The 16,244-nt window shown below is 35.1% G+C and overlaps 1 protein-coding gene across 2 annotated transcripts in view; it reads right to left on the minus strand.

Annotated features, from left to right (window-relative positions):
• Ppp2r5a (protein phosphatase 2 regulatory subunit B'alpha) overlaps window positions 1–16,244 on the minus strand; it is a 55,583-nt gene that overhangs the window by 5,064 nt on the left and 34,275 nt on the right. For both annotated transcript variants that reach the window (XM_004853542.3, XM_013075354.3), the window contains exons 4-8: window positions 10,289–10,381; window positions 6,834–6,964; window positions 5,722–5,781; window positions 4,604–4,712; window positions 3,766–3,819 (exon numbers count right to left, since the gene is read on the minus strand). In XM_004853542.3, the coding sequence (XP_004853599.1) occupies window positions 3,766–3,819; window positions 4,604–4,712; window positions 5,722–5,781; window positions 6,834–6,964; window positions 10,289–10,381 (447 nt within the window). The remainder of the gene's footprint in view (window positions 1–3,765; window positions 3,820–4,603; window positions 4,713–5,721; window positions 5,782–6,833; window positions 6,965–10,288; window positions 10,382–16,244) is intronic.

Genomic DNA, 16,244 nt, shown 5'->3' on the forward strand with positions numbered 1-16,244 from the left:
GCTTAATACTGGTCTGGCCCAGTAGTGAGGGACTCTCATTCAAATTACAACTTGCAAGAAAGCTGTTTTGGAGCCAATATAGTAAGAGAAGAATGTGATGAATAATACTGACAAGGAATATCAAAATCACACTTATTTGCTAATGATCTTATAATTATACATTTCCTAAAATTTAAAAACCTAAAAATTAATAAAATGAGTAAGAAAATTCAATATATGGCCAGATAAAATACATAAAAGTCAACACTTTTATAAGCATTAAGTATCAGTAATAATAAAGTGAAAATAAGTGCTTTTCATAACAATTACACAAATATTATTTCTCCTGTACTTAACCTACAATCTATACATTTAATATAATTTCAATCAAATACTGAGTTATTGTTGGAACTAGAAACATTCATTGTACAATTCATAAATGTAAACAAGTTTATTTGGGGGGATTAATGGAATTAGAACTTGCACTAACTGTTATTAGCAATTAAAACAATTAAGATGGTGGTAGCACAGAAACTGACAGAAAAAAATCTATGAAACAGGAATATCTAGACAGATCCCCATATATATGAGTTAGAATACAAAGCAGAAATGGATGGGATTGAGTCCGTCCCAAGGGCTTCTACTGACACCTTGACTTTGGTCTTCTGGCCTCCAGAACTGTGGGAGAATACATTTGTGTTGATTTAAGCCACTAAGTTTGTGTTAATTCGTTATAGCAGTCTTCAGAAACTACAGATAAAGATGGAAAAGCAAAAGATAAATCTAGAATGGGCTGGGGATTTAGCTCAGTGGTTCCTGTGCCTGCCTCGCATGCACAAGGTCCCGAGTTTGAGCCCTGGTACCCACCCCCCAATCTAGAATATATAACTAGAAAACAATGAGAAAATAAAACTAGAAAAATAACTGGAAAGTATATTCTAGAATTCTGTAAATACTACAGAATACTTTTATAATTTCAAGGGGTAGAAGGATTTTTCTTAGCATGACATCAAGAAATAGACTTAGGACATAAAAATTTTATAGTTCTTTAAGGCAGAGATTAAAAACAGTATATTCACAATTAAAAGAGAAACTCCAAATTAACGAAAAAATTTGCAAAATACAACAAAAAGGATTAAAAATAGGGCACAGAAATATAAATGACCAATTAAACATAAAAAGATGGTTCAATTCTTATAATAAAATAGCAAATTAAAATATTTCATAGGTATTAAACTAAGCAAACATTTTAAACTTGGTTGTTTCTGTTTGAAATTTTGAGACAGGACCTTGTTAAGTCAATAGGTTGCCCAGGCTTAGATTCCAACTTGTGAGCCTCCTGTCTCAGCCTCCCAGAGTGCTCGGATTATAGGCATGTGTCACCACACCTGCTTAAGACTTTAAAACTTAATATTCAGCACTGACTGGCTAGGAAAAACAGGTATCTTTACATTCTGAAATGAAATATTACATTGTGAGTATTAATTATATAACCTTTTTGGAATGCGACTTAGATTAAGTTAAAATGGCATATACTCAGCAATACAGATTGTACTTTTTAGTTTTTGAATTTTCATACAGTAAAGACTCCCCCCCACACACCTTTTTTCCTCTCTTGGTGTACAGTTCTGAGGGCTTTTAAACATGCTTAAACTTTTTTTTTTGTAACCAACACCAAATGAGATGGAACAACTCTTAACACCACAAAACATCCTCTCAACTCAGCAACCTGCTTGTAACAGTGAAAAAAAAAAATCCATAACTCAGTGTTCACTGAGAGGGTTGATAAATGGTAACCCATACAGTGGAATTTTATGCTACCAGTGAAAAATGAAATGCATTAATATGGAAAGATATGTGCATTATTCTGTTTTACTGTTTAAACTATACATAAATATATGTATGAAAAAATGTCTAGGAATATATTCATCAACTTAATGTGTTTATCTCTAGAAGGTGAGATTTCAGGGAACTTTCACTTTATGCTTTGTAATATATGAACCAACTTAACACACACTGCTTTTATATATAGAAGTAACGAAGTCATTTCCATTTTAGAAAATACAGGCATTTTAATACAAGATTTAGATACCAAGGAAAAGAATAAAACAGTGAAGGCTCTAACTTACAATGTGTCAGAGGCTTTGTCTTAGCTTACAATGGGGTTGTGTCCCAGTAAGCCCATCTTTATTATTATTATTTTTTTTTGGTACCAAGGATCGAACTCAGGACCTTGCACTTGCGAGGCAGGTGGCAGAACCACTGAGCTAAATCCCCAGCCCCAATAAGCCCATCTTTAAGTTGAAAACATATTAAGCCAAAAATGCATGTGACACCCCTAACTGCCGCACATCTGGCTCAGCAGTGTGGTGCACCCAGGAGTGGGCATCTACCTGCTTCGTGCTCATGTGCCTGGCCAGAGTGGGTCACTGTCCTGCCCAGCACTGCTGGACAGTACTGCCCTGCGCGTGGCTGGCCTCGGGAAAGAACACAATTCAAAATACGATGTGTGTTTTCGACTGAATTACCTTGCTTTCACAGGTAATGTGAAGTCAGAAAATCAGTAAGTCGAACCACTGTGAGGGAGGGACTGTCTACATCAAGGCTCAAACCCAAGCACTAAGGTCATGCTGGTGATCGACTACTTGACTACCTGACTATAAATAGAGAACTTTATGAACTGAAAGTGATCTTCTTTAACTATGTTTGTTTCCTACTTATCTGACATGAACCACGACATGTTACTATGGGCTTTTCTCAAGTCTAAAAAGAGTTATCATGGACTTGTATTAAGTGTTAATCTCCTTTAGAAGGTTATATATTTTCATGTGTAAATACTGAGCTTCTATCTCTCCTGATTTAACTTTAAAAACTTTTCAGAATGAACTGTAAAAAAATGGAGAAAACCAGGGAGTGGAACGATACCACTGTTCTTTTATTAAAAAACTCAAATGAAAAGGAAAATACAAAGTACATAATCTTTTTAAGCACCCTTAGGGATAGACTAAAAAGGTTTATAATAACAGAAGCAAAATTTTAATCCCTCAAAACATTTGCTATTCTTCAAAAACTATCTTAGCTTAAATATTTAGATTTAAAATACCTAGAAAGCATTCTCTCAAAAATACTTATTTCACCAAGGTTAAAATGTTTTCAATCCTTATACTTTTCTATGTATTTCATCCTACTTCATCTTTTCTTCAATCATCAATTTGCATAATAACTAATTACATTTTTACTTCTGAATTAACATTTTATGGGAAAATAATAAATGGTAGGATTCAACATCCAAATTGCTATGCTGACTCATAAAGCAAACAACCTTTATTCTAAGACCGAATCATAATCACAAAAGACAGGGAAATGTTTTCAGTCCTATCTTGTGGTTCATCATTACTGAGAGTCAAGTAAAACAAAAGCTTAAGGGAATAAATTTGGGACTCTCCCAGTACACTTGAATCCTAAAAGGTGAATGAAGAAGACTACCAGTGACTAATTATATCACTAACTTCACTGTGTCATTAAATCAATCACACATCCCAACTACTATCTCCTAGTACTGTTTTTTTACTTAGGTTATTCAAGACATATCCAATAATTCAGGAGCCTTCTCCCCTCCCAGCTCTGATCTTTGATGCAGATTAACCTCACATTCCTCCTTCAAAATGATTTTAGCTTAAGGGGCACTATTACTACTGTTGGGTAACTCTGTGAGATTGTGTAAGAAGCTACAACTAGATGCTACTAATGCAAATGCCCAGAACGTGAACATGTACAGATACTCACCGGTTCTGTCAGCGTCGTGTCCTTTTCCAGGAACTGTACAACACAGTACGCTAGCTAGAGGTAAGGAAAAGTTCATAAAGGTTAGATATTATTGAATGCAATAAGACTTAAAGATGCAAGACTTTTTTATATTTAACCAACAAAAATACTATTTTGACAAAGTTTAGTTCAATGTATAAACTGAGAAAACTCAAAATTGTGTAATCTGTTAATCCTGAAAGTCACTTCTAATTTAAAAAAGACTATGGGGGTTGGTACTAGGATGTGATCCCAGTGAGCTACACCCCTAGCTCTTTGTTAATTTTGAGACAGGGCCTCGCCAAGTCGCTAAATTGCCTAGGCTGGGCTTGACCTGGCAATCCTCTGGCCTCAGCCTCCCAGAGTGCTGGGTTTACAGGCATAGTAGTAATTCTGAGTATAAAGTTAACTGAAGTAGTCTTTAGCATGTTTCTACATGTATGTCTACGTTGATATATTAGTCTCTAAATATTAATAGAGGCGATCAAAAACTTTATAATTAGGATGTTCATGGACAGAAGTAACACTCTGCAGACATGGGCATTTATTCAAAGTCACACAGAGAATAAGGTCAGGGTTTGGATCAGTATATAAGCAAACTTGACATTATCTTTTCTGTATCCATACTTAAAGTATCCTGGTCTTACTCAATAGCTAAAAGCCATAATACTTAAACCTTCAAATAAAAATTTGCTTTAGGCAACTTAGAAAGCAAACTGCTTAATTATAATACTGTCGTCTCAATATTTCTTAATTTCTCCACCTTTATATTTGTCTTTGAAATAATGTTTACTTGCTTTGCAATTTTTCTGACACTTACCTGAGCATGAAACAAAGCTAATCCTTTTGCAGTATGCATAGGAATAAGAACCTTCATTAGAAACTGTTTATGTTCTGCTTTCAGTGGCAATGCAAAGCCATTGATAATACTGGAGGGAAGAAAAGGCAGGGGAAGGGTTAAGCGGTTACTACTTCGTTTCTAACCTTCACATCTATCCACCAGTACATAAGGAGCAGTGCTCTGCATCAGTCCGGGCTTGCATGACTGTTCATCTTCAAACTATTTTACAGAGACTATTATTATATACTCGTAGTTCCTGTAAGTCATTCACTGATCTCAAAAGAAAATTAGGACTGCCAACTAATGCCAAAGAACATAATTTTATTTTCTAGAAAGACCATTCATGCATTGCTTCCTTTATTTTTCTCTCTAAAGCCACAGAAGAGTCAATGTCACCAGACTGACAGAATTTTATTATTTCCTGAAGTAAATGGGGTTGTTTCTCTTACTTTGCTGGATAATCAGAAATTAAGAAGCAGTTCTTACCACAATAATTTTCTAAATATTAATAAAGCAGATTAAAACAATTCTCTAAACAGTAACAGAGGGTCTTAAATTCTCTCAAGTTTACACTGGTACACAATGAATAAGGAAGGCAACATATCCATGCAAACTAAAACCAAAAGTGAAGATTCTTCTAAAAAGAACTAATGGAAAAAAACCAGAAAGAACTAATGGATCAGGAATGGTCTGTCAACATCTGAACATGGATTCTCATACCTTCATCAAGGAGTCACTGTAGCTTATTTCATCTCTTTCTAATCAGAACCTGAAAATTCCTGCGGCACTCTGGTGAGGTCAGGCCTAAAACACGCCAGTTTCAAAAGCAGGAAGCCTGATTTGACACAGAGGTCTTGAATAGCACTACTTTAATATGCCGACCCCTAAAACCTATAATAAAAATTCACTTGAGACCTATGTCTTGTGTTCGAATTTATTTATTATTGTGCTGAGGATTGAGCCCAGGGGCTCTTGCACTGTCACTACACTTAAATTATAAAACAGGAAATAATTTCTTCAACTCTCACTAAAATTTTAGTACATACGGAACACTCAAAGTTACTAAATCTTTGAAAAGAACACAAAATCAGACTTACCTTCCTAGAATTTCAAGGAGTTCAGCGACACCATTGAAATGTTCTGTTTCATATATAAATCTGAATTTAAAATAAAGATAGGTATAGTAAAATCAAATGTAAGAAAACTAAGAGAAACAGGAAAGTGAAGAAATCAACCCAAAGGCAGCAGTAGAAAACACACGTTTCAGGTTTCAGGTTTTGTCAGTTATTTTGTCCTAAATCAGTTAATTCATAGGAATCTTAACAAAAAAATGTATTTCCTATATAATAACATATGCCACCTTGCTAAAATTTGCCATATGTGAATTTAACATTCTCATTTCCCTTGAGGGAAAAAGAATATATATGAAGGATAGTTTCTCAAAGAAATGTTTTTCAAAGTAGGAAACATTTGACAGGAAAATCCATGAAAAAAGGACTTGTATCAGCCACTTTTGCTCAGAATTGCTCTAAACCTCACACAGCTCAGGCTGCCCAGCTTCCCAACAGTAGGCTCTTCTTTAAAGCAGGAATCATAAACTTCAATAGTGGGACACGGCTGGTGTCATACATGGGTGAAGTGGACTTAGATGACAGCAGAGAATTGGAGGAAGAAAACTAGCACTCAGCTCTCATGGTTGCAACGTGGGAATGAATACCAGGCTAATTTTGCCAGGTCTTCAATTAATTCAAATAAATTTGAAATGCAGGTGTTAATGTGAAATCTCCTGACTTGAAGCAAATATTTAAAAGATTAACACTTATTAGGTAGTAAAATGATCAGCCCCAATACATTTAATTAGCCTTGTTAGAAAAATCAAAAGAGCTCTCTCAAGAGCTACTGGTATAAATAATATTTATATAACAATTGTAAACATAAACCTCAAACAGAAAACTTCATAAATCACCCTCTCAATAAATCTTAACTGTGAGTAACAATGGCATTATCTATCAAAAATCCTCATTAGTACTGTCCACTTAGATACAAAGTCAGTTACAAGTTTCTAAAAAGTCTGCAATCAAATGATATCCACAATATAGTCTAAAAATGACTCAAATTTGTGGATTTCAGATATTTAAAATTAACCTGAAAGGCAACTGAGTAAAGAAGATATGAGGGAATACTATAAGTGAATATATGATTAATTTACCTGAGGAAAATGTTGTTAATTTGTTTTCTGATGAATGCTCTTAATCCGAGAAATTTCCCATAAATTCGGTGCAGAACAGTCTTCAGGAAGTCGCGTTCTCTGGGATCTTCACTATCAAAAAGCTCCAGGAGCTTTAAAAGAAATCTGAGAAATTACTTTAAAAAAATAATCGAGCTAAAACTTCACTTTGTTCTAATTTTAATTATGAAGGTTATCCATGAAATCTTTAAAAATTTGCTTACAGATTTGGGCTTGTTTTAGCCTTGCTAAGTAAATGAAGCCAAAGAAGAGCCTAGGGAATATTTTCACTAATGTCAGTTTCTTTAAAAATGATAATATATAATATAAACATTTCAAAAACAAGATTTTTTTCTTTGCCTTGACATTGATTTTAGAATTCTAACCAACTTTTGAAACTAACCATAGCTCAGTTTTTAGAGTATTAAAATTTAAGAGCTGTTTAATGCTTTTTAATGTTAAAATCTTAAGCTTTTAGATTGCAAGTCATGACATGAATGAAGTCTCCAAAATATGTATGTATAAATATACATAGTTTACTAGAATTGTCATAGAATTTTATGGTCTGAACTTTGGTATTGAGAATTACAGTAGGCCAGGTGTGGTGGCACACACCTATAATCCCAACACTCAGGAGGCTGCGGCAAGTGGATCACTGTGAATTCCAGGCCAACATGGGCTACACGATGAGTTCAAGGCCAGCCTGAACTACATGCAACACCAATGAAACTAACCAAATAACCAACCAACCAACCAACCAACCAACCAACAACAAAAAAAGTTACACTAAAGATGGAAATGTTGATCCCTATCAGAAATTCTTACTTCATTCTGCCTCTAATTATACATAACTGTTTACATGGACATGTCAAGTTGCAGAGGATGTTCTGAGGGCAGTGACAACTGAAGTCACATTTATACTGCCCCCAGTAAGTGACTTGCTTATAGTCTGCACTCTTTTTTGGCTAACACAGCACATGAGGCTCTAGCAAAAAACACTTATGGATTGTAGGAATTGAGGTTAACACATACCTAATAAATCCAGTTCAAATTATTCTAATTAAAAATGTTTGAACTACTCACTTAACACTTAAATTCTGGTTTCTGATGTAGGATTTACTTGAAAGATAAACTTTCAAATTAATAAAAGGGCTCTTGTTAAGGTCATTATGTCTAATTCAAGAACAAATATCATTGATACAAGTTGATCTTTAAGGGGAAAATATTAGACTAGAGAATAATTGTTAGCTAAGTTTCAAGTCTATTTAAGAGAAATCTTTTCAAATATTAAATACTAAATCTATTTAGAAATATAATATTCACATGATAAAAACATACAAAACTAGTAATCAAGAAACCCATTATTCTGGCTGATACTACTATAAAACTGATTTTAAGGGTAACTCATTAACTCTGAGCCTTCGTTTCTTCATCAAAATGAGAAAGGTTGAACAGAAGATACCATCATGGTCAGAGTCTAGTTCAAATCCTGATTGTGCTACCTAGTAGCTGTGTGACACTGGACACAGTCTAGCTCTTTAGATAAAAGCCCACACCAGTGCAGTGCTTGGCACATAAAAAGCACTACTCAATAAATCTGTTTCCTTCTTTTTCATACAATTCTCTGATTTGAACATAAATTACAATTGTCCAGTTTTCAAATTTAATAGTTTTCTCCTGTTCTAAGTTTTTTTTTTTGGTACTGGGGATCGAACTCAGGACTTTGCACTTGCGAGGCAGGCGCTGGAACCACTGAGCTAAGTCCCCGACCCTCCTATTCTAAGTTTTAAAACTTAACACCTACCAAGTCATTTCAAAATATAATTGTAATAAGCTGAGAATTCTCATACATAAACTATTAAAGCAATACCCTAACAGAAGACCTCAGAGAAGTGATCTATGAAAGGAGTCATATAAACTGCCAAAATCAAATCACTGGGCCTTACCTTCACAGAAAATTCAGGAATTTGAAATAGAAGGTAGAGAATGAGTCCTGCTCTACCAGTTTTCTTGCTCCCCCAACTCCACAGAAAAATCCAGTAGCCTAAGTACCTCAAGCTCCAGACTGAGAAAACACTAAAGGTTCCCCCAACCTGCTGTTATCTGAAATACAATTTAACGTGGCACCACTGGAGTTCCTTGATATATCCCGCACAAGAACTACAGAAGGAAATAACCATTCATTTGCAATTACCTAAGTAACACAACTCCATTTACTCTGATTTTTACTCTTGACTGAAATGTACATTCTACTGCTAACATACATCTAATGTTTCTGTAAAACTAAGGATATTCTTCATTTATCAATACTCCACAGCAACTAATCACAAAGGTCAAGAGTAGTTACAAATGACTAAAAATGACCTCTAAATATGTGAAACTCCTGTTTGTGGAATCTTTATCACAGGAACCACACAAAAATGGTCTAAGTCCTTGTAATGATTTTAATCCTGGCTTCAGGATCAAATTCTTAATGAGGTCTTACATACCAGTAAGAACATCAAAAGAAAAAAATGGATCTAGAAAAGTTTAGTCTGCTTCACAATTTTGATTAGTGCCAGCCAATTTCAAATATTTAAAAATAGGCCTCTAGGGGCCAGGAACTTAGCTCAGTGGTTCCGCTGCCTGCCTCGCAAGGACAAGGTCGAGGGTTCGATCCCTGGTACCAAAAAAAAGTCTCTAAATTGTTAAAAACTTGTTAGTATGTAAGTTCTAAAAATAAGAGTTAATAACCGATTTATATAAAAAAAGAAGGTATTGTGTGTTTTTGTCTCTCTTTTTCTTCTTAATGATCCTATTTTATAGGTGGTTAGGAACTTAGGTGGCTAGGATGCTTAAGGTGGTAGGGAAAAGGAACAGGAAAGGTAACTGATGCTTTATGACAGGAAAGGAGACTAAAGCCCAAACTCTTGACAATGATTTCTTTTTTCAACCCACTCTGTCAGTTCAAAGTTCTAATGTTTGAAACATATGTCAAATTCAAGTTCAAAGATTTTAAAATTTAAAACAAGCTTTGTCCTTAGGTTGCATGGTTATACTGAGTTTTCTCAGTTAAGATACTGTAGGAAGACTAGCTGTTCTGGTCTTTATGAGAATTTAGGACTCAATAGGACAATTCAGTTTACTTCGGTAGAAGTTCACTCTGGATAAAAATACTTTTTTATTCTCAAAGGTACTTTATACTTTTATACTAATTGCCTTGCAAGAATATTAAGTGCTATCACACAGAAATAAACCATTTAAGTTTTGTTTTGTTTTGTTTTTGGTACCGGGGATCGAACTCAGGTCCTTGTGCTCACCCAGTAGGTGGCGAAACCACTGAGCTAAATCCTGGCCCAAACCATTTAAGTTTTGAAAGACTATTTTAATCACAAGTTTAAATCACTAAATCACTGATAAGATGAATTCAGGAAATTTAAGACATAAGAGTTCCTTACCTGTTGTACAAATTTCTGATCAATGTATCGCTTTGCAATACTAGGCTGGAAATCAGGACTCTCCAAAAATCTCAAGAAGAAATCATACACCAACTGCGAGAGAAAGTCAAATAAAAGCTAAGATGTTACCTGTAAGATTCTACCCAAAGTTATACTTCATATAAAAAATGCACCCTCTATACCAAATTAGTAGGGAGATTTCTGATCTCATTACAAAATATAACAAGTTGGTAATAGTTTTTAAAAATACAATAAAAAGCCTATATATTTACAATTGGTCTCCTAAGCCAGCAAACTTTGAGATTTATTTACTGCTTTGCACTACTCACTGAAAGATGTTACATTACAGGATCTAGAAAATACTGACAATACCTGTAGGGTGTACAATTTTAAAAGATGATTTTGGTGTCTCTACTAATCAGCAACATGTTCCTCCCCCAGTGGACTACTACCTCATTGTAATCTTCAGGGTCCCTTAAACACAAGGTAAGGATAAGAAGGGGCAATGTGTCAACAACATTTAAAAAGAAAATAAAAAAGTCGTCTTTCTATAAAATATAAAACTACAGTAAAAAAAAATTAAACTGAAAGCAGCATACCCTATTCATGCTTGGAAATAAGCCAAATTATATAAGTACAGGGCTAGGGAAGGAATGTTTGAGCACTACAACAGATAAGCTAGAAGTGCGAGCAGACCTTCTGTTTAACAAGTGCCAAGCAACTTAAAAGTAACCGCAAAGTGAACACCTGCCACCACAAATCAATTAAAAGTCATGTTTGGTCAATTTGCCACCATCACATCCACTTTCAAGAAAAAAGAATAACTAAAATTTCTTTTCCTTTTAAATGTAGCCTAATAGCTATGAAAGGCAAGAGATTAGCCCAAAAGGTATTTTCAATTAATTATTAAACAACATGTCAGCTTAGCACCCTAAAGATAAAAAAAGGAAGATTAGATCCCAAAGTAAAAATAGTCATGTAAGAACTATTTTAGGTGGTCAGGCCAGAGAAGGGAAGAAAAGAAAAATTTTAAAAATTACATTAAATCCCAGACCTTACAGCATACAAAAACATGACAGATCCAAGCCTTATCATTCACCACAAAATAAGTTTTATTACTATGGATAATATTCTAAGGCTAACAAGAAATTCACCACTTGATTAAATATAGCTTTGTTTATATATCTTTGCCCAGCCATGCAAAGGAAACAATACTGAGCTGGCCTATTACTACCTAACTTTATGTTTGCTGTACATTAAGGATATAAGAAGCAAAGTAGATGTCAGTTATGTTTTTAAATTGTGGACAATTTTCATACGGATGACTTTGCTCTAGGATACAAATATGCAAAAGGGTCTAAAAAATGAAGCATGGAGCGCCCTGAAGAGCTGCAGCCTTAGGTGGGCTGCGATGCACTTTTTCTGACAGCACCAGTTATTCAGTGCCTACTTTCATGTCTAATACGGGGCTACATACAGTGTGAACACAGATTAGGCATTGTACTGCTCCCCAAAGCTCATTTACTAATCAGGGAGGTTAGACAGAGCTAAAAACATACAAATTATATGACACAGACTAAGAGAGCAGGAGACACCAAGCGAAGGGCCACATCCCTGTGCTATAGGCCTGCAAGAAAAGCCTTGAGAAAGCCGTACAACTTGAGCCCTGCCTTCAGTTCAATTCTGGACAATTTTGGTTGCCGGGGATTTAGCTGAGTGGTGCTGCTGCCTGCCTCAATTCTGGACGAGCCAAGAAGAGAGAGGAGGGAAGACCTTTTAGAAAGGTAGACTCACGTTTCGAGATGAAGATAGTGCAAGGCACAGGTTGGTGCTCAGTATCTTAATTCAGTGGGAGGTGAGGTTCCATGGTAAGGTGTGGTCAGGTTAAGATTCTGTGCCAAGCGTGGCACACTTCAATCTATCTACGCTCAGAAGAGCTGCATAGGAAATATGGGGCTTAAGATGGAACAGCTTCATCCTTTGGGGGACTTAGATGACATAAAGTTCCAAATCAAATTAAATTCTCTAAACCACATACACAGAGTGGGAAGGCTGTGTCATTCACAAATACTACATATAACGTCTTAAGTATTCATCTACATCATTCACCTGACACCATAAGCATGAAGTGATCAGTTAAGGTTAACAGCAAAATGCTGTCACACAGCCAGCTCCGCACCACTGAAGAGATGCAGACAGTTGTCAAATGGTCATTCCAAAGAGGCGGAAGAGACATCAGTGACCTACAGAGCTAGAGGTCTTAAAATGGCAGGAGATTATGTTTCTGTAAAACTGACCCCTGTCCCCAGGAATTGCTCTCTTATACTCTTCTGCTGCATTATTGTTCGTTGCCTTATCACACCCTGACTTAGAATGTAGGTATTCATTAATTTCTTATTACTACAAAGGTGTACACTATAGTTGTTTACTAGGACATAAAGGATTTTGCTTAGTTCAGTGCTTTACCCTCAGTGGTTAAAGGCCTGGCACACAATAGATGCTCAATAAATATTTACAGAATAAATTCATTCTGTGTAGTTACTGAAGTTTCTCTATGTTCTTCTGTACAAAGAAATTTGCTCCATGAATCTAAAAAACAGTATTGCAAAGAATAACAGACCTCGGGCTGGGGATTTAGCTCAGTGTTTTTGTGCCTGCTGAGCAAACGCAAGGACCAGAGTTCGATCCCCGGTACCAAAAAAAAAAAGAACAGACCCTTCAGCGATGCATTCAATTCCCTAGTAACACATCTTGGAGAGGAGAGATAGCTAAATATCACAGGGAATGGAAGGTAATCTTACTGTGCTATTCAGGGCTGACCATGTCTTTCCTAAGGTAGTCAAAATTAAATATATGCAATTCTGCTCTTCACCACAATACTTTACGGAAGGTACAGCAGAAAACAGTATGTATGTTTGGAAAGTTTTGAGATTATGTGTAATTATTTCCCCTCATTAACAACTAAACTTAATATTTTTCTAACCTATCAAATTAATTTCTAGCATAAGAATTTGAAAAGCTAAATATAAAATGTAAACTTTTAGTACAAAACCAAAAAATCCAGGCAAACTAATTCAAGCACATTTATAACAGAGGAGGCAAATGTCTTCAATGTAGTAACTCTATAATCTCACTTCTCAGGCTAGCTTTAAAATTTCATTATTAAAAAAAAGTATGTAGTTGTAACATAGTGACAAATTTTATAAGTCAGCTCGGTATTTAGTTCTTTCTGATGTCTCTCTACCATTTAATTGCCAGTTTAAAAAATTATATGCCAAATTTTAGCAACTAGAAAGATTTTTTAAACTATAAACATACAGATCTAGGTCAAAGCCTTTTAATCAAGGGACCATGATTGAATGAAAATTTATGTGTCTGTGCCTATGAATGTATCTTAGGTAGGAACTCATTTTTTAAAAAAATTTATTTTGAAAGCAATTTACCACACCTCCCAAAACAGTAGAACCATTTGTTTCAGGAAATTTAAATGAAACCTCAAATTATACCAGTGAAAAATAGAAACCATATCATTTATTTGGATTTCTATTACTAATTTCCATGAGCAGCTGGGTGTGCTGGCCCATGCCTGTAATCCCAGTGCTCTGGGAGGCTGAAGGAGAATCAAAAGCCTGAGTCCAAGCCAGGCAAATTAGCGACTTAGACCCCGTCTCAAAATAGAAAATTTTAAAAAAAGAGGCTTGGGATACAGCTGAGTATGAAGTCCTTGAGTTCAATTCCCAGTACTTTAAAAAAATTTCTATGACATGAGCATATAAAACTATCCTAATGGAAGAACTGTATTTTTTAAAATTCAAAGACTCAGAAGTCTTTTTCAGGCTATCCACCTAAATGTGATAAAAGTATTATCAGCTAATGAGAACTTTTTGTTTTTAAACCCTTTGCATTATTAAATACATTATCACTAATTTTAAACCAATTATGGTAAGAAACTTCAGATGAACTTGTATATAGTTCTATTAAAAGCAATTTACCACTTCAAATTTTTAATTCTGTAAGTTCTAATGTGATGATAAATCTTAAAATATCAGCTTTCACTAATCCTACCCTCTTCTTTCATCTTAATGTGGATGTATAGATGTTAGACAGAATAAATTAATAATGAGGTAAGCTACTGCCTAAAATGTCCTAAGTAGTATAGAATGTAATTCTCTTTGTCTTCAAAAATAAAAGAAAACGGTCCCTAAAAAATATTAAGTCCCCTCCTCCATAATCAAAATAAGGTTTAGCACCATACCTTCAGCAAAGCTCCTCCTCTTTGTCTCCCAGGGACTACATAGAAAGCAATTGAATCTGCTGGTTATCTAACCTGTTTGTTATTAAAACCATAACATTGTATATTTTACTTAAGACAGATTCTTCTTCCAGTAGTTCTACCCTATGCAGTCATCGCTGGCCCAGCTAAGCAAACACTGCTCCCCCTCCCAGCCCTCACTGTCCTGAAGCAGCCAACGTAAATGTTCACTCTTTCAGCCCGCCTCGCAACTACTACAGTGAGGGAAAAAAAGAGATGGAAGGAAAAATGAAAAGCACTCCAAAGATTGAAGAAGAAATTTTAGTGTTTAAAACAAAGTAAGACATATAGAGGCAAAGAAGAGCCAGCACATGAATAGCATGCATTCCCAAAGAAGAAAAACAAGGCAGTTCAACACAAGATACATAAAAAACTATTACAGAAGAAAACTTTCAGAAACACAATAGAGGCAAAATTCAGAGTGAAAGAACATTAATCAGCAGGAAAACTGACCAAGAAAAACAGCCCTGCCATATGGTCCAGTAAAGCGACTGGCCACCAAAGGAAAAATAACCTTTGCACATTCGGGGGAAAAGACTAAGTCTTTGCATAAAGGAAAGAAAATCATATTGAAACCAGAAGACAGGGGAATAACATAAAGCTTAATCAGGGATTTTACATTAAATCAAGTTGTTCTTTAAAAATAAAGGATATAATAACTGGCATTAAACATGCAAGGACCCAGGGAATAATGTTCTCATGACCCCTTCTACTAAAGAATAAGCTCCAAATCACTAAGAAATGATTGGAAAAACTGTGACATAAGGACCAATGACAAATATTAAATGTACTACCTATAGAACTAAACCAGTGATGGGAATAAAATGACAGAACACTAAACACTTAGTTCCATGTTCTCACCATTTAGGTTTATACAACTATCAAAAATATGGAGTTGGGGAATAGATGGAGAAGGCTGTATCTGCCAACAAGATATTCTCTGTGAAAATAAAAGGCCGTGACTTTACATGAGATGCTGGGCAGAGAACATGAATGGAAGAGACTACTTTGTATTTCAGCGTTCTCACACCAGGGAACCAATAAAATAGCTAGACAATAAAGAAATAAAGGTATCATATAAATATATCAACTTTAAAGGCTGCCGAAAGAATAAAAATATGCTTCTTCTCAAATACCAAAAGTAATATATTTTTAGAGAAAGGAGAGAACAACAAAAAAAACACTAGTTTTTCTACATCATCCCATTTAATTTTTGTATGGTTATTTATCCCAACTTGATAAAGGAGGATGCAGGTTCAGAGAAGTTAAGCAGCTCAACAAATATCACATAGTTAGAAAAGTGTCAAATCTAGAACCTGGCTAGGGATCTGTTATCAGAATGGTTTCTTTTACTATGCTTTGCAATGGTAGTAATTTCTTTACTAGTTAGAATTTGTGTATATAAACTCATGTTCCACACTTAAGGCACATCTAACTCCTTCACACGTGCTAAAAAGGAAAGCATGATAGCCAGCTGAATTACTTAGAAAATCGAATACAGTATACTAGTGTTTTAATGATGATAAAATGGTAGTAATTAAATCTCCTAAGAATTTGTATATAACTCCTTAGGTTCACAGACTATTACTGTATAGGGTCACAGAACCTATCTAAGAGAGGCAGAAAGCTTTTAGTTATAGCAGC

Source organism: Heterocephalus glaber, unplaced genomic scaffold (assembly GCF_053883595.1).
Source record: "Heterocephalus glaber isolate CG9 unplaced genomic scaffold, H.glaber_assembly_v1.0 deba00001600, whole genome shotgun sequence".
Classification (NCBI taxonomy): domain Eukaryota; kingdom Metazoa; phylum Chordata; class Mammalia; order Rodentia; family Bathyergidae; genus Heterocephalus; species Heterocephalus glaber.